Raw genomic sequence first — 20,056 nt, 5'->3', positions numbered from 1 at the left:
TAAAAGCCATTTGGCTGGGCGAGCAGCCTCTCCTCTCTTGATGAAGCACCTCCCTCAAAACCCAGCCCTGGGCTCGGAGGAGCAGAGGAACCGCAGAGGAGCAGCGCCTGAGCTCAGCGTCATGGATTGTTCTTTGGGTTGTAAATTATTGGTGATTTGAGTTAATAAAAGTTGATTTATATTGCTGTGTGTGTTAAGTGCCATCAAGTCGCTTCCGACTCATGATGACCCTTATGAATCAATGTGTTCCAAAACATTCTATCCTTAACAGCCTTGCTCAGGTCTTGCAGAATTGAGGGCCATGGCTTCCTTTATAGAGTCAACCCATCTCATGTTGATAGATCACAATGGGTAGCTGTGTTAGTCTGTCACTAGCAGTAGAAAAGAGGAGTCCAGTAACACCTTAAAGACTAACAAAATTTCTGGCAGGGTAGGAGCTTTCGTGAGCCACAGCTCACTTCTTCATATCTTTTTGCTTGGGAGGGTGCATTCTATGGCATTATACCCCACTTTGGTCCCTCCCCAAACCCCACCCTTCCCAGATCTTCTGAAGAAGTGAGCTGTGGCTGATGAAAGCTCATACTCTGCCAGAAATTTTGCTAGTCTTTAAGGTGCTACTGGACTCCTACGCTTTTCTACATCTGTTGGGTCTTCCTCTTTTCCTGCTGCCTTCCACTTTTCCTAGCATGATTGTCTTTTCCAGCGACTCTTGTCTTCTCATAGCATGTCTTTTCCAATGACTCTTGTCTTCTCATGTGACCAAAGTACGACAGCCTGAGTTTAGTCATTTTCACTTCTAGGGAGACTTTTAGGTGCTGTATGTGTGTTAAGTGCCGTCAAGTCACTTCCGACTCATGGCGACCCGATTAATCAATGGCCTCCAGAACGTTCTATCCTTAGCCTTGCTCAGATCTTGCAAACTGAGGGCTGTGGCTTCCTTTATAAAAACAATCTCTTGTTGGGTCTTCCTCTTTTCCTGCTGCCCTCAACTTTTCCTAGCATGATTGCCTTTTCCAGCGATTCTGGTCTTCTCATAATGGGACCAAAGTACAACAGCCTCAGTTTAGTCATTTCTACTGCTAGGTCAGTTTTGCTGGAAGGATTGAGCCTTAGCACAAAAGAACGGCTGGCAGAAATAAGAAATCTTGAATTTTGTTGCTTTAATTAACGTTAGGCAAGAGTTATATAGTGGTGCTCTCCAATGGCTGCAGAAACCAGAGGAAAATGTCTCTGTGTGTGTCCCCCCCCATATGGTTTTCTATCATTTTCCACCTCGTCAGTCGGGCTGAGGAAATGTTGAAGGCACTACAGGGTCAGCCTAGAAGGTGGTTCACGTGGCCGGGAAGGGACTCGGGAGGCAAGAAAGTACACCGGGACATCTTTTAGCAAACCCAGAATGAGAGCACTTACCTGTGCTTGTTTACCCTGAATGAGCCCAGCCCCCGCTTGTTCTTGCCCTCCAGGGGCCCTTGGCCTGGCCTATACAGCAGACCACAACATTGTTCAGAACAATCCGTGGAGCAGTGCAAAAAACCCCTTCTCCCCGTGGCTGCTAGTGCAGCGGAGCCCCTAAAGACAGCAGCAGGCTCGGCCACACTTGAAGGAGAAGGAAAAAAAGTTAAATTTGTAAAAGGGGGGCAGTTTGGGGGAGAGGAGCGAATCGTCCAAGGTCAACTTGTAGCAGCCGAACTGCTGGGCTCCGATTAAGGCAACGCAGCAAGAAGAAGCACGTGTCGTGGGCTGGAACACTCCCTTCCTCGCCATCACAGGATGCAGTCCATGATGTGGATTTGTAGCGTGTCCATGTCCGGAGCCTGGTACTGGCATTTGGGGCAGCAGTAATCCGGCTGCTCTTCGGCCATGCTGTGCCTTGGCCCCGTGGTCAGCTGGGGGTGGAACTGGGCGGCGCCCATCATGTAAGCTGGAAGGGCGAGAATGAAGGAGTTGGTTTTTAGACCCTGCTTTTTCCCCTCTACCTTTAAGGAGTCTCAAAGCGGCTTACAATCGCCTTCCCTCCCCCACCCCCCAGGCACCACGGTGAGGTAAGCGGGGCTGAGAGAGTTTGGAGAGAACTGTGACTAGCCCACGGTCACCCAGCTGGCTTCATGTGTAGGAGTGGGGAAACAAATCCAGTTCACCAGACTAGCCTCCGCCGCTCATGTGGAGGAGTGGGGAGATCAAACCCGGTTCTCCAGATCAGAGGCCACTGTTCGTGTGTAGAAGTGGGGAATCGAACCCGGTCCTCCAGATTTAGAGTCTGCTGCTCTTAGCCACTACAACACACTGAATATATGCTGAACTCGAAGTACCCCCCCCAAAAAAATATTTCAACTAGGCCAGGCATCCCCAAAATGGTGCTTGTGGCTCGCCAGGTGGTTTCCAAAAGTGGGTGGGGCCAGGTGGGACTTTTCCCCAGCAAGGCTTCTGATTTGTCATTGGAGATTTGGCTATGCAGATGGTTAAAAACTAGCTTTGGCAACCACTACCAAAACACAAGGATCTCCACTATGTGACTAAAGCCACAGCAGCCGTTTTGTGGTTGCGCCCACCGCGCTAGGGCAGCATTCCAAAGGTGCCCGTGGGCTCAAAAAAGTTTGGGGACCCCTAGTCAGGCAATGGCAGAAGCGTTCCTAACGCCCCGTGCTCTGAAAGAGGCTGATGCATCGATCGTTTCAGCACTCCGCGGTACTTGCTGCCTGGGTCCCGAGGCTTCCACAACCCAGGTACGGCTGAGCGACTTCAGCTTCCTGCAGTCAGTCTCGATCCATGCTGGCGCCCTGACAAGAGCTTCAACCCTCGTGGCATGGGGGGTGAGGAGCATTGAGACCATAGCCCCAGGGTTTGAGTCCCCAATTTCCCAAAGGGGGCAGCAGGTTTAGCCTGTTGTAAAGCCTTGCAACATTTATTTCAATAGGAGCTTTCATGGGTCACAGCCTGCTTTGTAAGTCAGTTTTTGCCTGTACAATTTGATTTTACTTCTGTTAGGTATTGTATGTCTCTCTCTCTCTCTCTCTCACACACACACACACAGAGAGAGAGAGAGGTCATATGAAGGGCGTTCCAGTACTCACGTGTCTGAGAAGGCGGGGGGCGCATCTCCGCATGGCGATTCCTCATCTCCTCCATCAGAGCCCTACGGGGAGAAGAGAAAACACCGAGCGTCAGCCTGAATGCTCCTTCCCTATAAGTGATGTTAGTGTGTTGTGTTCCATTTGGCAGAGGCAACACGCTGGCGCTGCAAACTACCGTACAGCCAGTCAAATACTGTGTTTTGGGAAACAATGACATTAACTTAAAAAAAATGACCCTAGCGGACTTCGGCAATGACTTAAGAAAAGCCATGCCGGATCAGATCAAGGCCCACTGAGTCCAGCAGCCTGTTCACACCGTGGCCAATGAAGTGCCTCTAGGAAGCACCTCGTATAATAGCCATGCTCCTCTAAGACAGGTGAGAATAGGTATTCATCATGACTAGTATCCATTTGGACTAGTAGCCATGGATAGTCCTCTGCTCCATGAACATGTCCACTCCCCTCTAGAAGCCTTCCAAGTTGGCAGCCATCCCCACATCCTGGGGCAGGGAGTTCCACTGTTTAACTATGCGTTGTGTGAAGAAATACTTGCTTTTATCTGTTTTGAATCTCTCACCCTCCAGCTTCAGCAGATGACCCCGCATTCTGGTATCATGAGAGGGAGAAAAGCTTCTCCCTGTGCACTCTCCAAACCATGCATCCTCCATAAGAACATAAGAAAAGCCCAGCTGGATCAGACCAAGGCCCATCGAGTCCAGCAGTCTGTTCACACAGTGGCCAACAAAGTGCCTCTAGCAAGCCCACAAACAAGACGACTGCAGCATTATCCTGCCTGCGCTCCACGGCACCTAATATAACAGGCCTGCTTCTCTGAGACTGGAGAGAATAGGTGTGCATCATGACTAGTATTCATTTTTACTAGTAGCCATGGATAGCCCTCTCCTCCAAGAACATGTCCAACAGTGATTTTAGCCATTAGTGGCTGCTTGCGTTCTTGTTCGGAGATGCATGCCGCAAGCGGGGGGTGGGGTGGGTAAAAGTTTAACCTTGCACGGCTAGGGGGTGCAACCAACGCCTCTTCCTCTAACAAATGCCACAACAGCGGATTTAAAAAGAAAGAAAGCTGCCACCATCTGCTATAGGGTGGTATCGAATTCAATGTGACTGAAGCAAAAAAAATCTCGCGCTCAAGATGCCAGTCTCAACAACGGCCCTCGGCATTTTACCCACTCACCGGCTGGCCCCCTCCGAGTCGGCTTTCAGCTTCTCGCAGTCCCTCTGCAGCTGTGCCAGCTGCTCCAGCAGGGCCTCTCGCTGTTCGTGGAGCTTCTCCCGAGCGTGACGCTCCGCCAGGAAGTCAGTCTTGTAGATATCCGCCTGAATGTAGAAGGGGGGGTGTCTGTTACTTCACTCTGCAGGCTGTGCTGCTCACGTGCTTTGTTTAGAGCAGCGGGTCCCAAACCTTTTGGCCATTTATGCAGGGTCAATTCTGCTCCTCGCTCAATGCTGATTTTTGAAATCCGACCCTTAAAATGACTTTTCACAGTCCCGATGAAAGAGGAAGTCAAACAAATTCCACCACCACCCACTTGCCTTCTCCTTTATTTGTATAGCCTTTAGCAATGGTCATTTGCATAGCTAAGCCGTGGCTGTGATTTTTCATGGTTCCTTCAGTAAATGCTTTGATGCGGGGGCGGAGCAAATAAAGGGGGTGGAGTGTTAAAGGGGCTCTTAAGAAATGCGAAGCAGGAATGCGCCGGCTTCTCAGTGAAGAAATAAAAAATATATATGCGGGGCACTTCAGCCTGGAACGACCTGCTAATTACCAAGCATAAACAGCCTTTGAGTCATGGAACGCTTTTCAAGAAAGGAATTCTTCATGGAGCACTAATTTTCACCTAGTGCCTATATACTAAACCAACGACAGTAGATATTTTTCTTTCCAATCTCTTCACGGAGCGCTAGGAGATGTTTTGCGGAGCACCAAGTGCTCCGTGGAGCACAGTTTGGGAACCGCTGGCTTAGAGGTTGACCCCTCCTCCCCTCCACCATCCATTTTCAGCCCCGCTTCACCCCCTAAACCCGGGATCACCAATTGGCACTATGACACCTTTCCTGGTGCCTGCCAAATGTTTTTTTTTAGAAAGTAGGAGGGGTTTCCCCCAGCAAGGCTTCCGACTGGCCACCAGTCTGGTTTTCGCCCAGCAAGGCTTCGGGACCCCCCCCCCACCACCACCTTAGTCTCACCTGTGCCTTGAGCACTGGCACCGTTTCCATGATTGTTTTGTGCTGCTCGGCCTCCTCCTTCAGCTTGTCGATCAGCTCCTGCTTGGCCACCAGGGCCTCCTCTGCTTGCTGCAGCTGGTCAGACAGCTCGGCAACCTGCTGGTCCAAGACCTGAGAAAGGGGGACGGAGACAGCAGTGAGTAGCGGGAGTCTGAGATATGTGTGGACCGTGCTCTTGTTCCCGGGGGGCAGACCTGGAGGGAAAAGCCTCCCACCCCACCGTGAGAAGAAGAAGAGGAGTGGGTTTTTATATGCCAGCTTTCTCTACCACTTAAGGAAGAATCAAACTGGCTTACAATCCCCTTTCTCTCTCCACAACAGGCACCCTGTGAGGAAGGTAGGGCTGAGAGAGCTCTAAGAAAGCTGTGACTAGCCCAAAGTCACCCAGCTGGCTTAGTGTGGAGGAGCGGGGAAACCAACCCAGTTCACAACAGGCACCCTGTGGGGTAGGTGGGGCTGAGAGAGCTCTAAAAGAGCTGAGACTAGCCCAAGGTCACCCAGCCGGATTCATGTGTAGGAGTGGGGAAACCAACCCAGTTCACCAGATTCGAGTCCACAGCTCTTAAACACTACACCACGCTGGTCCCAATTTTCTCTTTTTTTTTAAAGGAGTCTCAAGCTGGCTTACAATCACCTTCCCTTCCCCTCCCCACAACAGACACCCTGTGAGGTAGGTGGGGCTGAGAGAGTTCGGAGAGAACTGAGACTGGCCCAAGGTCACCCAGCTGGCTTCGTGTGGATCTCCAGATTAGAGTCCATGGCTCTTAACCACTTCACCATGCTACACCACTCTTCCCAGCCAGTCCCCACTGCCTCCTTCCCTGCCCCATGTGGACGGCCAGTTTGCCCCTTCCTTTTGGCCTTAATCTGTTTCTACTCTTGTCTACCTCAACTGAAAGGAACGCAAGAGAGGGCCAGATTGCCACGATCCCTCCCGCACCACCCAAGCTCTTCCTTTGCAGCTCGCGGGCTTTCTCCCACCTTGATTCGCTTCTCGTTCTCCATGCTGGCTTTGATGTGGGTATCGTACTCCTGGAAGAGTTGGTGATAAGCCCCCTGGAGCTGGGCAAGTTTTTTCCTGTACAGGGAAGACAGAAAGCACCGGATGATGGCAACTCACCACACAGTTCAGAGTGGACAATGCTTGGAAGAAGTAGTAGCGTTGGTTTTTATGTGCCTTTTTTCTCTACCTTTTAAGGAGAAGGTGAAGAAAAGAGCAACCAAAACTATCAGGGGCTAGAGCAACTGCCCTATGAGGAGCGGTTAAAGAGCTTAAGGCTGTTTAGCCTGGAAAGAAGGTGATTAAGGGGAGACATGATGGAGATCTATAAATTATGCATGGTATGGAGAGAGTGGGCAGGGAGAAGCTTTTCTCCCTCTCTCATAATACCAGAACACAGGTTCTTCTGCTGATGCTGGAGGGTGAGAAATTCAAAACAGATCAAAGTACTTCTTCACACAACGCATAGTTAAATTGTGGAACTCCCTGCCCCAGGATTTGGCGATGGCTGCCAACTTGGAAGGCTTTAAGAGTGGACACGTTCATGGAGGAGAGGGGTATCCATGGCTACTAGTCATGATGCATACCTATTCTCTCCATGATCAGAGGTGCCTGCCTGTTATATTAGGTGCTGTGGAGCACAGGCAGGATGGTGCTGCTGCAGCCGTCTTGCTTGTGGGCTTCCTAGAGGCACCTGGTTGGCCACTGTGTGAACAGACTGTGGACTTGCTGGACCTTGATCTGATCCAGCAGGGCTTTTCTTATGTTCTTAATCAAACCGGCATACAATTGCCTTCCCTTCCTCTCCCCACAACAGACTTCTTGCGAGGTAAGTGGGGCTGAGAGTTCAGAGAGAACTGTGACTGGCCCAGGGTCACCCAGCAGGCTTCATGTGGAGGACTGAGGAATCGAACCTCCAGATTAGAGTCCGCTGCTCTTAACCACTACACATGAACACACAAAGCTGCCTTGTCCTGAATCAGACCCTTGGTCCATCAAGGTCAGTACTGTCTGCTCAGACTGGCAGCAGCTCTCCAGGGTCTCAGGCAGGGGTCTTTCCCATAACCTGCCTGCCTGGTCCCTTTAACTGGAGATGCTGGGGATTGAACCTGGGACCTTCTGCATGCCAAGCAGATGCTCTGCCGTTGAGCCAGGGACCCTCCCCTACACCACGCTGTCTGCCCTTCCGCCTGGCCTCTAAAAGTACTCACTTCTCCTCCGTGGCGCTCTGCCTCTCCACCCGCAGGGCGCTCTCCAGGTCCTGCACTTTCAGCCGCAGTTGGTCTACCTGAACGCTGTGCTGCTTGGTGCGGGCCTCCGCCTCCTTTTCCAGGTGCTGCAGCTGCTCGCCGGCCCCACAGACCCTGAAGGAAACAAAGGTAACAGAACTCTACCTGCCAACTAAGGGATGCTTGCCCTGATCTTGATTGGCCCAGGCCAGCCCGATCTCCGAAGCTAGGCAGGGTCAGGCTTGGTTAGTACTTTGACAGGAGAACTCCGAGGAAGTACTGGGGAAGGCAGTGGCAAACCACCCTGCCAACATTGTCTGCCTAGGAAACGTCGGGATGTGACGTCACCCTGTAGGTCAGGAATGACCCGGTGCTCGCACAGGGGACTACCGGTACGAGAGGCAGAAACCACAAAATGTCAGGGAGTGAGATTACATCTGACAGTAACTCTCCAGCGCTTCTGGGAGAAGTTCTGTTTAACAGGACTGTCTTTTAAAATGAAGATATTGTTTAAAAATATTTTCTTGTATACACCTTCGGTCATGCAGCAAAGATTGTTGTGCTGCGGGGGCAGCTATTGCCAAAGCAACTTTTAAAAACCAGCACAGCGGGTCAGACTTTCAGAAGCCGTGCTACGCAAAAGCCCCACACGCTTTCTAAAAACACCTGGGGACGTCTGCTTTAGAGGTAAATAAAGAGGGACGCTGCTGAGTTGGGACAAGTTTTCTATGCACCTTCGATAGTCGTCTCTGCCATAGAGTTGGAAGCGGTGGACCCCTTCCGGGGCTTGGTGGGAGAAGTAGGCCGCTTTCGAGGCCCAGTTTACGAGCAGCGGTTTCTTGAACCTGTCCATCATGACGGCTGCCTTGAAGAGGAAACCTGCTGGCCCCTTCAGCGCCACAAGTGACGGAGGGAAATACCAAAGATCAATCTGCAACTGCTCAGCATTTTCCTGCTATTCTTCTGGCGGCGCTTTTGTGGAACTCCTAAAAGGACTGCCGGTCATCCCCGATCCACAGCTAAGGATCTTTTCTTCAGCGCCGCGGGGAGAATCGGAGAGCCCTGCTCTCCGATGAGGGGCCAAGCCTGTTTCTCCTCTTGCCAGACGACAGATTCTGCCGACAAGGTCCAAGAGAGCTGTCGGCATTCGAGGCGGCCTTCTACTTCTGCACCACGAGGCGACTGAGCCACTCTGCTTCGGTCTCCCGGGGCCGGGCCTGCAGCTGCCTGGGATTATCGCGCGGCCTCTGGGGCCAGTGTGCCCAGAGGGGAAAGGCTGTGGGGCAGTGCCAAGGCATTGTGCCCTCACGGCTACATCACTGGGCAGGCAGGGAGGGCCTGCCAGCCAGGGGCCAGCATACGCGAGAGCCAAACCCCCACGAGCCTCCGGCCGGGCCCCTCACCTTTCCTCCAGCTCCTTCTTCTCCTGCATGCTGGTCTCCAGCCGGCTCTGGCTCTCCCGCAGTTCCCCCAGCAGCGAGGTGACCTGGGCTTTCAAGGAGACCTTGTCCTCCCCAACCTGCTGTGGAAGGGGAAAGCGTCACAGGTCAGAAGAAGAAGAGTTGGGTTTTATATGCCGACTTTCTCTACCACTGAAGGGAGACCCAAGGAGCCCTATGGCACAGAGTGGTAAAGCTGCAGTCCTGCAGTCCAAGCTCTGCTCACGACCTGAGTTCGATCCCGACGGCAGTCGGTTTCAGGTAGCCGGCTCAAGGTTGACTCAGCCTTCCATCCTTCCGAGGTCGGTAAAATGAGCACCCAGCTTGCTGCTGGGGGTAAAGGGAAGATGACGGGGGAAGGCACTGGCAAACCACCCCGTAAACAAAAGTCTGCCTCGTAAACATCGGGATGTGACGTCACGCCACGGGTCAGGAATGACCAGGTGATTGCACAGGGGACCTTTACCTTTAAGGGAGACTCAAACCGGCTTACAATCACCTTCCCTTCCACACCCGGTGAGGTAGGTGGGGCTGAGAGAGAGTGACTTGCCCAAGGTCACCCAGCTGGCTTCACGTGTAGGAGTGGAGAAACCAACCCAGTTCACCAGATTAGCCTCTGCCGGTCATGTAGAGGAGTGGGGGAATCAATCCCTGTTCTCCAGATCAGAGTCCACTGCTCATGTAGAGGAGTGGGGAATCGACCCCAGTTCTCCAGATCAGAACCCACTGCTCCAAACCGCTGCTCTTAACCACTACACCACACTAGCTCCCGACACCACGCTGGCTCTGAGGCGGGGAACGGACAGAAGCCCTGCCTCTTTTCGCTTCCCGGACTCGGGGGAGCGGCCGCAGCGTTTACCTGCAACTGCTGCTGGGTCTCTTGCTGCCGGGCCGCTAAGCGGGTCGACTCCTCCTGGGCCAAAGCCAGCTGTTGGCGAAGAGCTGCTTTCCTGTAGTTATGGAACGAGTGTCAGCGGCAAATGACGACATGCCCGCTACAAGCTCTACTAGCCAATCACGACACCCAAACCAGGCCGATTACTAACCTGCTGGGTCACATCTGGTTCACCAGGTTAGAGCCCGCCGCTCATGTGGAAGAGCGGGGAATCAAACCTGGTTCTCCAGCTCCACCGCTGGCATCCACCATTCTTAACCCCGACGTCACGCTGGCAATTGTGTCCCCCCCCCCCGAACCTCCTCTTCTCCAAACAGAACATTCCCAAGTCCCTCAGCCCTTCCTCCAGGTCTCGTGGCCCGTTGGCAAAAATAAGGTGGAACTGTCGAGGGACGCACCCCCCCCAAATAAGGCAGAGTACACTCTACGAGGCCTAGCAGGGGGCCTATTAGTACCAACTTACTCCTCCTCCGACTCCTTCAGCTTCTGTCCCAGCTGCTCTGCCCGTTCCCCACCAGAACCCCTCCTGCAAAGAGAAAACGAATTGCGGCCGTGTAAAATTTCCTACAATCTGCTTTGCGGTTCCCACTCCTGCCTCTGCCTCCAGCAACTGAAAAACCTGTAGGCCAGGTCTTGTTTTGATACTTAGTAAGATTTAGCAAGGGCGCCTCTATTCGTGGCACCCCTCCATTCTAAATACATCCTAGCACCAGCAGCCTATCTCCACTATTTAGAGATAAATAATTATAGAAGGGCCTTTACCCTGGCCAGATATGCAGCCTTACCTTCTGCTACGCTAGAGGAGAAATTTAAGAAGACACCCTGGGAGGAGAGATTCTGCCCTTGCAAATCAGGGGACTTAGAAACTGTTGAGCATGCCCTCCTGAACTGCAATTTTTATACATTACCCCGTTCAAAGTTTATTGAGCCCCGCTTATCGAGAATGGGACCTGACAGGGCAGGAGAAAGGACTGAGATGCTCCTACAAGGGGATAATCCTTCAATCACTCTTCAGGTTGTGAAATTTTGCATGGCAGCAATGAAAATTCTACGCCATAGAATAGCCTCTTAGCGCAATTGACAGATGTGTCCCAGCTGTAATTTTCTTTTTAAGTGTTATAAGACTCGGACTGTAATTCTTTGTTTGCAAGAATTTATTAGTCCATGTTTTCTGTTTTATCTTGTTTTATCTGGCTAAGGCCGTAAATAAATAATCTATCTATCTTAGTAAGGCAGCCTAACCACCACCACCACCGCGCCCGACAAATTCCACTACCAACTCCTGCCCCGGTCCAATAACTCCATTTGCAAAAATGAATTGTTTTGTAATAAATAACTGGTAGCAGAACATATGGCTACAACACCAAAGTGAATAGTTTTAACTTCCTTTTTCCAGGTTAACTATTCATAGGGGATACATTTACAAAACATTTCAACGACATTAAGGCGGCTTCCACACGGGGATGGGATTTTGTTGGGTCTTCCTGTTGCCGACTTGGCTGCGGGTATAGCCAGCGGCAACGGGGCTTCCCCAAGGCAGGTTTCCCCTTCCCTAATCCCCCAGAAAAGACCACCCCTTCTCCCCTAGATCACCAAGACTTTTACAAAAAAAATTTAAAACAGTGCTTCCACCGCTCATGTGGTGGAGTGGGGAATCAAACCCGGTTCTCCGGATCAGAGTCCACCGCTCCAAACCACAGCTCTTAACCACTACACCACGCTGGCTCTCCTGGGCTAGACTTATTCCTGTCCTCTGCACTGAGTTATTATTTTATGTAACAGTAATGCATAAGTAATGCATACCTAAAAGCACCCTGGACTGAACAATGAGACATTCTCACAACAGCAGGCTTATAAACACACGTAAGCCTGGCTTGACCTTACCTGTCACCCCCCGAACCCTGGAAAGACTCCATCTCCAGAGGGCGCTCTGCCGGAAGACCGTTCTCCTGGCAAGGAAGTTGTACAACATCATCAGCTCCTCCCTCCCGGCTCCAGCTGCTCTCACCCTTAACTAGAGGACTTTCCAGAACTCCATCAAAGTTTCATCCCTATCGCTAATCCTTGACCCAGCCTGCACTGCTCCCCTTCTGTCCCAAAGGTAAAGGTCGTCCCCTGTGCAAGCACCAGGTCATTACTGACCCATGGGGTGACGTCACATCATGATGTTTACTAGGCAGACTATGTTTACGGGGTGGTTTACCATCGCCTTCCCCGGTCATCTTCCCTTTACCCCCAACAAGCTGGGTACTCATTTTACCAACCTCGGACGGATGGAAAACTAAGTCAACCTCGAGGCGGCTACCTGAACCCAACTTCCGTCGGGATCGAACTCAGGTCGCGAGCAGAGCTTTTGACTGCAGTTCTGCAGCTGACCACTCCGCGCCAAGTTCTGCCCCAAACTCTTACTTTAATCTTCACTTGAGACTCTTCTGAGGGCCTTGAGCCCTTTGCCGCTTGTTGCAGTGTGCAGATCACAGCTTGCAAGGCCAGCTTCTCCTTCTCCAGGGCCTCGTTGGCTTCTTGGAGCGCCTTCAGATCTCCCTTCAGCCCCTCTTTCTGCTGGGTTGGTATTTCAGGGACCTGGCGAGGCGCAAGGAAGGGGAAAAGAAAGTGCGTAACTGGGGGCAGCAGGTTTAGAACAAGAAAACCTCACTGGATCTCAACGTCTAACCCCCTCTGACCAGCACTTGCAATTTGGGAACTCATTTTAAAACGTCAGAACCAGAATTTGTGACAGATGGCGACTTTGAGAACCGGGGAATCAAATGGAATCGGAATCCAGTTCAGACAGAGGGCTCGTCCGTTAACCAGAACGGAGTCCTAAACTTTCTCAGGTTGTCCTGCAACTTAACTTGAACTGAATTCTGTCTGCAATAGCGCTGGGTTCAAAATAAGCGTTTCAATAACCGCCCGCTCCTGAGCGGTATGGAACGGCCTGCATCCCTACAGAAACAGGCAAGAGCATCCACTTTGGCCCCGCCGCCATTTCTGCCCCCCACCTCTCCTCTTACTTACCTGCCTCTGAATCAATTTCATGCCGCCTTGACTCTGGAGCGGCATGGAATTACTGTAGATCTGTGCTACATGCTTTCTCGGGCCCGGGGAAGACCCGCAGCACAAATCTAAAGCAATTTCACGCCACCCCCCATTACCTGGGCTCCAGAGAATCGGGGTGGTGTGGAATTAATGTAGATCTGTGCTGCGGGCCTTCTCCAAAAAATACTGATATTTTTTCTTTTCAGAGCTCTAATTGGGACCATAACCATGAAAGTCCCCCGTTGATCTATTTCAAATAAATGGATGAGTTTTTGAAGCAGGTTTCCGAACCGGGTTTTAAAAAAATGAGTGGCTGAACCAGACCAGAGAATCCAAATGTACCAATGAATCTGAACCTCAACTGCACCCAAATCTGAATGGCTCCCTGGGGAAGGTGGCAGTCTGAGCTATTCCCCCAGGCCTACATGAGACTCACATTTTACTTATCCACTAGATGGAGACACAAAGTCTTACCTTGACAAGTATGGCCTCTTCTTGAGTAAGGGTCACAGCATCTGGCTCTTCCTGTGCTCCAGAGGTCCCCTTCTCTGGAGAAGATGGCGGAGAAGCAGCCTGCGGACAGGAAGGAAGAAGAAGGAAGAAGAGTTGGTGTTTAATGCCAACTTCCTCTACCACTTAAGGAAGACTCAAACCGGCTTACAACCACCTTCCCTTCCTCTCCCCACAACAGACACCCTAAGAAGTACATGGGCTGAGAGAATGTGACTTGCTCAAGGTCACCCAGCTGGCTTTGTGTGTAAGAGTGGGGAAACCAACCCAGTTCACCAGATTAGCCTCCACCGCTCATGCGGAGGAGTGGGGAATCAAACCCGGTTCTCCAGATTAGAGTCTACCGCTCCAAACCACTGCTCTTAACCTCTACACCACGCTGGCTCTCAAAGGAAAGCAAAACAACACACGCCAATCATTCTCTGATAGCCCCATGTTCTTGATTCCAAGACATAACCCCTTTGTTCAAGGGGGAGAGGTCTTTAACACCTACGGAGGAGTAAGTAGGGTTGCCAGGTCCTTCTTCGCCACCAGCGGGAGGTTTTGGGGGCGGAGCCTGAAGAGGGCAGGGTTTGGGGAGGGACTTCAATGCCATAGAGTCCAATGGCCAAAGTGGCCATTTTTTCCAGGGGAACGGATCTCTATCGGCTGGAGACCAGTCGTAATAGCGGGAGATCTCCAGCTAGTACCTGGAGATGGGCGACCCTAGGAGTAAGGGAGAGGAGAACTGCAGGGCAGCTTCCGCCTGGTCACCTGTTGGCTCTTCAGTGGCTTCAGCTCTCCAACTGCCTGCTCCAGCCGCCTTCTCAGTTCTTCCCGTTCCAACTGCAGGCTTGCCACAACGGCCCGGGCCTCCTGGAACTTGCGCATGAGGAAGTCCTTCTCCTCCTTGTGGGAATCATGGAACTGTAGGAACTCCCGGTAGCGCTCCCGTAGCATGTGGTTACTCTGCCGGATGGCTTCTACCCAGAGAACAGATTCGGGAGGGGGGGTGTCGAGCAATGGGCCTGGGTCTCCACAGAAGACAAGAGTCCTCACGTGCCATTGCTTTATGAGCCAGCATGAACACCCACGTAACAATACCTAGCCAAATCCTCTCTTTACTCTGCAAGAAGATTGCACCATCCTGCTTTGAGAATCTATTTCTCCAAGAGGCAAAATAACTTATTATTCACTTATTATAAATAATAAATTATTTTAATATATATTATTAATTCGTCATATACACAGTTTTCCCCACTCCTCCAAATGAAGCCAGCTGGGTGACCTTGGGCTAGTCACAGTTCTCTCAGCCCCACCTCCCTCACAGGGTGTCTGTTGTGGGAGGGGAAGAGAAGGTGATTGGAAGCCGGTTTGATTCACCCTTAAGTGGGAGAGAAAGTTGGCATATAAGAACCAACTCTTCTTCTTCTTCATTATTATTCACCTATTAATTGCTTCTTGCAATTTTAATTTTTTTGGTTTTATTTGTTTTTTAATTTTATTTGGGATGGAAGAGGAGATATTTATTGTTAAAAATATTTTTACAAGTGATGAGCTGCTACACACAAGTCTCTACAGCAGAAAAAAAAGGGAATGCTGGTAGAAGGAGTAGAAGGAGTTGGTTTTTATCTGCCGACTTTCTCCACCACTTAAGGAAGAATCTAACCAGCTTACAATCACTTTCCCTCCCCCTCCCCACCACAAACACCCTGTGATGTAGGTGGGTCTGAGAGAGTGTGACTAGCCCAAGGTCACCCAGCTGATCATGTGGAGGAGTGTGGAAATCAACCCAGTTCACCAGATTAGCGTCTGCCGCTCACGCGGAGGAGTGGGGAATCAAACCCGGTTCTCCAGATCAGAGTCCACCGCTCCAAACCACCGCTCTTAACCACTACACCACACTGGCTCTCACTTCAACCAGACACAATGTAGTTTTATTTAGGTAATTCTACAACTGTACTTCGACTGGGCTGATGCAATACTGCTTGAAGAACTACAGATCAACAACGTTGTGAACAGCAACTTGACACAAGATGTTTTCAAACCTTGGGTAAGGCTGTATTTTTGATGTACTTTATTTTATGTCATTTATTTATATTGTAAGCCGCCTGGAGAGCTCTGTGAGGAAGAAATGCAGCTAGATAAATAAAATTAGTCTTCCTTACAGGAGGCCGCAATCCTACGTGCGCTTACTGAGAACTGAATCCCACTGATGTCTAGCAAAAGGAAAACAGGCCTAGGCTCAAATTATTTGAATCGCAAAAGGAGGCGCCTGCTAGTCCATAACAATTCCATAATCCACTGGCCCCTCCCGCAAGCAGGGCGCAGAAGAGAACAAGCTATGCAGACCAACTAAGCCTTGAATTATAACCTCTCTGAACCATTATAATTTAGACAGGGGAGGGTGCTGGGCCCACTTTCCATTAGCTCTGCAAACTGTTGCCCTGAGAGTGATAAAAAGAGAAAATGAAAGACTTTATCTATGCCAGAGGGCTGCTAAAACTGGTTTTTTTATCTGCCGTTCTTTTTTTTTAGAGTTTACACGTTGATCGTTGCTGTCTCGCTATCTTTTACTGCCGTTTCCTACTGCTCTAGTTCTTGATAATGTTTTATTGCAGGGGCACCCACCAACACCTTTTCTGTTGCCCACCAAGTGCTTTTAAAAAATGGGCTGGGCGGGGGGCTTTTCATGGTAAGGCTTCTGAGAGATTTGATTGGCTTTGCAGGTATTTTTTTTTATTGCTTTGGGATCAGCCTAAGGCTCTTCACGGTCTGACTGAAGGTGAGTTGTGGCAGCCATATTGTGACTGGCCCCACCTCCCGCGGACGGCATTTTGTGGTTTGTGCCCACTGCATGGTGTCAGAATTCCAGCGGTGCCCCCAGATTGGCAGTAGCTTTCTAGGATCCCGGGGAGGTATCTTTCCCCATCACCTACTGCCGGATTCTTTTAACTGAGCCACGGCCGTTTGCCAAACATAAGCTGCCTTAAACGGAGTCAGACCATCAGTCCATCAAGGTCCGTATCATCTACAGTCCCAGTCTGAGGTCTTCCACATCACCGACCGCCTGGTCCTTTCAGCTGGAGACGCCGGGGATTGAACCTGGGACCTTCTGCATGCCAAGCAGATGCTCTGCCACTGAGCCACAGCCCCTTCTACTGAGTCAGACCATTGATCTATCAGGGTCAGCCTTGGTCCATCAAGGTTTGACTGGCAGCAGCTCTCCAGGGTCTCAGACAAAGATCTTTTTTTAAACTCTTTGTTTTGAGTTTAGTTTATAATGACAACAACAAGAATAAAAATACAACATCAGTACGTTAAACATCATTGTACAGTCAAGACATACTTCAACACTTGGTTCCAAAATATGTTCCAATATTACACTTTGTTCTGATATTATACATCAGTGCTTTTTACAGAAAACATACCACTCAGCAGAACTTAATAAATCCAAATCATACAATAGTTTTGTGGACACCGTTTTTGTCGTGATGCCCCCGCCCCCTCCACATATTCTAGAAAAGGGAGCCATCTATTTAAAAAGTTTGTAGAATAAGGTAAGTTATTTGCTACTTTGAGTTGTGAAGATACCTTGTCTGAATTTAAAAGCTTCCACACCTCCTCATACCACTGCCCAGTAGAAGGCATCTTTAATTTTTTTCCAGTACGAGGCAATCAGAAAGACAAAGGTCTTTCTCATCACCTGCTTCTTTGTCCTTTAAGCTGGAGATGCCGGGGATTGAACCTGGCACCTTCTGCATGCCAAGCAGATGCTCTACCACTGAGCCACGGCCCAGGGCTTCGCTCCGTAACCCACTCACCTTTGAGGTCCCTGTTCTCAGCCAAGAAGTGCTGAATCACCTCTTGTCCTGCCAGCTCAGGCGGCAGCTGAGGGGTGGCCCCTCTGCCCAGAGAAGAATCTTCCCCCATCATGCTACAATCGCTGCTTCCTGGTTGCACCATGTTGCTGCTCCAGCCCTTCGGAGCTGCCAGCATCTAGCCAGGCCCTGGGAATAGAAAAAGGAGGAAGAAGGAGAAGAGTTCGTTTTTATATGCCGACTTTCTCTACCACTGAAGGAACAATCAAAAGGGGTTACAATCACTTTCCCTTCCCCTCCTTACAACAGACACCCTGTGAGGTAGGTGGGGCTGAGAGAGCTGTGACTACCCCAAGGTCACCCCAGCTGGCTTCATGTGGAGGAGCGGGGAAACAAATCCAGTTCACCGGATTAGCCTCCGCCGCTCGTGGGGGGGAGTGGGGGAATCGAACCCGGTTCTCCAGAAGAGAGTCCACTGCTCCAAACCACAGCTCTTAAACGCTACACCACGCTGAAAAACCCACAAACAAATCCATTCAATCGTGCATTCACATGCCCACTACATACCGCCAGTGGAGACTTACATATCTCAAAGTCTAAAAAAAAAAAATCCCTGGCACATGGGAAACATTTTGGGAAGAAAGCCAAGGTGTGGAAGCCTTCTCCCTGAGTTACTAGATTTCTAAGTGTGTGGATATTTTGCTGTTGAATGGAGGAGGATTCTACCATGTGTGCCTCTACCTGGTCTCTGAAATGTTACAGCACAGCAGAGAACATAAGGAAAGCCCTGCTGGATCAGACCCAGGCCTATCAAGTCCAGCCGTCTGTTCACACAGTGGCCAGCCAGGTGCCTCCAGGAAGCCCACAAGCAAGACGACTCCAGCAGCACCATTCTGCCTGGGTTCCTCTGCAGCACCTAATATAACAGGCATGCTCCTCGGATCCTGGAGAGAATAGGGGTGCATCATGACTAGTATCCATTTGGACTTGTAGCCACGGCTAGCCCCATCCTCCACAAGAACAGCTAAACCTAGAGGGAGATCAATAGGGTGGGCAACCTCTAGAGTCTAGTGTGGTAGAAGGAGATCTGCTATTACAACTGATCTCCAGCTGATAGAGATCAGTTCCCCTGGAGAAAAATGGCCACTTTGCCAATTGGACTCTATAGCATTGAAGTCCCCAAACCCCGTCCTCCTCAGCCTCTGCCCCCAAACCTGCAGGTATTTTGCTAAATAGAACCTCCTGGTTCGGCAGCAACATACCACTGAATATGCAGGGAGTGGAGAGAAGCAAAAGAGAATTGTTGTCTGTCTCCATGGCTTGCCTGTGAGCTTCCCCGACGAAGAAGAGTTGGTTTTTATATGCCGACTTTCTCTGCCACTTCAGGGAGAATCAAACCGGCTTACAATCCCCTTCCCCTCCCCACAACGGACACCCTGTGAGGGAGGTGGGGCTGAGAGAACTGTGACTAACCCAAGACCACCCCAGCTGGCTTCAAGGGGAGGAGCGGGGAATCGAACCCGGCTCAGCAGATTAGAGTCCACGGCTCTTAACCGCTACGCCCAGAAGCATCCGGTTGGCCTTTATGGGACTAGACCAACCTTTGGTCTCATCTCTCAAAGCAGTTCTTAGGAGGGGAATGGAACCTCCGTGGTCAAAGGCAGTATGCTCAAACTATTGCCAACTCTGTCCTAAGAAATTCCTGGATATATATATATATATTTTTTTTGGGGGGGAGCGCTTGGGAGTTTGGGGAGGGGGCAAGAGTTCAGCCAAGAGGGGACGCCACAGCGCCCACCCTCCAAAGCAAACATTTCCTCCAAGGGAACTTCCAAGACCACGGTTACACAGCCCAGATAACGTACAAGAACCAATGAACTCTGACCGTATTTTGAACTGATCTCTGTCACCTGGAGATCACTTGTAATCCCCGGTGGGGGAGGGGGGATCTCCAGGTTCCACCTGGAGGCTGGCAGCCTTACAGGTGAGCACTGATCTATCAGGGTCAGCCTTGGTCCGTCAAGGTTTGATTGGCAGCAGCTCTCCAGGGTCTCGGACCAAGATCTTTTTTTTTAAACTCTTTGTTTTGAGTTCAGTTTCTAATGACAACAAGAAGAATAAAAACACAACATCAGTACGTTAAGCATCATTGTACGGTCCAGGCCTATTTCAACACCTGGTTCCGAAATACGTTCCAATATTACCCTTTGTTCTGATATTATCCATCGGCGCTTTTTACAGAAAACTGAATAAACCCAAATCGGAATTTAATAAACCCAAATCGTGCCATAGTTTTGTGGACCCCGTTGATGTCGTGATGCCCCCTCCCCCTATTCTAGAAAAGGGAGCCACCTATTTAAAAAGTTTGCAGGATAAGTTATTTGCTACTTTGAGTTGGGAAGATACCAGGAATTGGGGAAAGGAGAAGTGGGGGGTGGGTGGGAGAAGGGCTATTGCGCACGCGCCCTGCTCCAATGGGGGGTCTGCTGGTCTACCTTGCAGGGCTCTTCTTTCGTACCAAAGCCCGCTGCGGGGGAAAGAGGAATGCCCGGGTCTTATTGCAAAGGGGTGGGGGGGCTGGAGGGATGCACACGTGCCGGACAGCGGGGGAGGGTCGGACGCCTGGGTCCCATCCCTAAAACAACAAACCCCCCCAAAAAAAAAAACACGCAGAACCTTAAGATTGCAAGCAGGGAAAGGGGGGATCAAGTCACCTTTTCGCCTCCTTCCTCCTTCCTCGTTGGTTGTTTTGGTGCGATCCGGAAATGACATCCAGAAAGAGAAAGCGACTGGGGGGGGGGGAAACGAAAGGAGCGGATGTGACGG

General features: G+C 50.7%; 1 protein-coding gene across 1 annotated transcript; it reads right to left on the bottom strand.

The window, feature by feature from the left end:
* Positions 1-1,744: 1,744 nt before the first annotated feature.
* IKBKG (inhibitor of nuclear factor kappa B kinase regulatory subunit gamma) lies at positions 1,745-17,354 on the bottom strand. The gene is made up of 14 exons (XM_056859728.1): positions 17,234-17,354; positions 14,184-14,392; positions 13,395-13,493; positions 12,291-12,464; positions 11,766-11,830; positions 10,345-10,407; positions 9,846-9,936; positions 8,951-9,069; positions 7,530-7,682; positions 6,300-6,396; positions 5,280-5,429; positions 4,267-4,409; positions 3,072-3,133; positions 1,745-1,921 (listed from the first exon to the last, which is right to left on the bottom strand). The coding sequence occupies exons 1-14, from the start codon at positions 17,343-17,345 to the stop codon at positions 1,764-1,766; spliced, it is 1,695 nt and encodes a 564-aa protein (XP_056715706.1). The 5' UTR covers positions 17,346-17,354; the 3' UTR covers positions 1,745-1,763.
* Between the last annotated feature and the right edge of the window lie 2,702 nt (positions 17,355-20,056).

This window comes from Euleptes europaea, chromosome 1 (assembly GCF_029931775.1).
Source record: "Euleptes europaea isolate rEulEur1 chromosome 1, rEulEur1.hap1, whole genome shotgun sequence".
In the NCBI taxonomy this organism is placed as follows: domain Eukaryota; kingdom Metazoa; phylum Chordata; class Lepidosauria; order Squamata; family Sphaerodactylidae; genus Euleptes; species Euleptes europaea.
Note: the sequence above shows the minus strand (reverse complement) of the source record. Positions and strands in the feature narration are given on the sequence as shown.

Excerpts from the sequence above, each read along its gene's own strand:
- IKBKG (XM_056859728.1), bottom strand. The coding sequence starts at position 17,345 with ATGATGGGGGAAGATTCTTCTCTGGGCAGAGGGGCCACCCCTCAGCTG. Across the intron at positions 3,134-4,266 it reads GACTCGGAGGGGGCCAGCCG|GGCTCTGATGGAGGAGATGA; the intron begins GTGAGTGGGTAA and ends TTCTCCCCGTAG. Across the intron at positions 1,922-3,071 it reads CCCCCCGCCTTCTCAGACAC|CTTACATGATGGGCGCCGCC; the intron begins GTGAGTACTGGA and ends TCGCCCTTCCAG.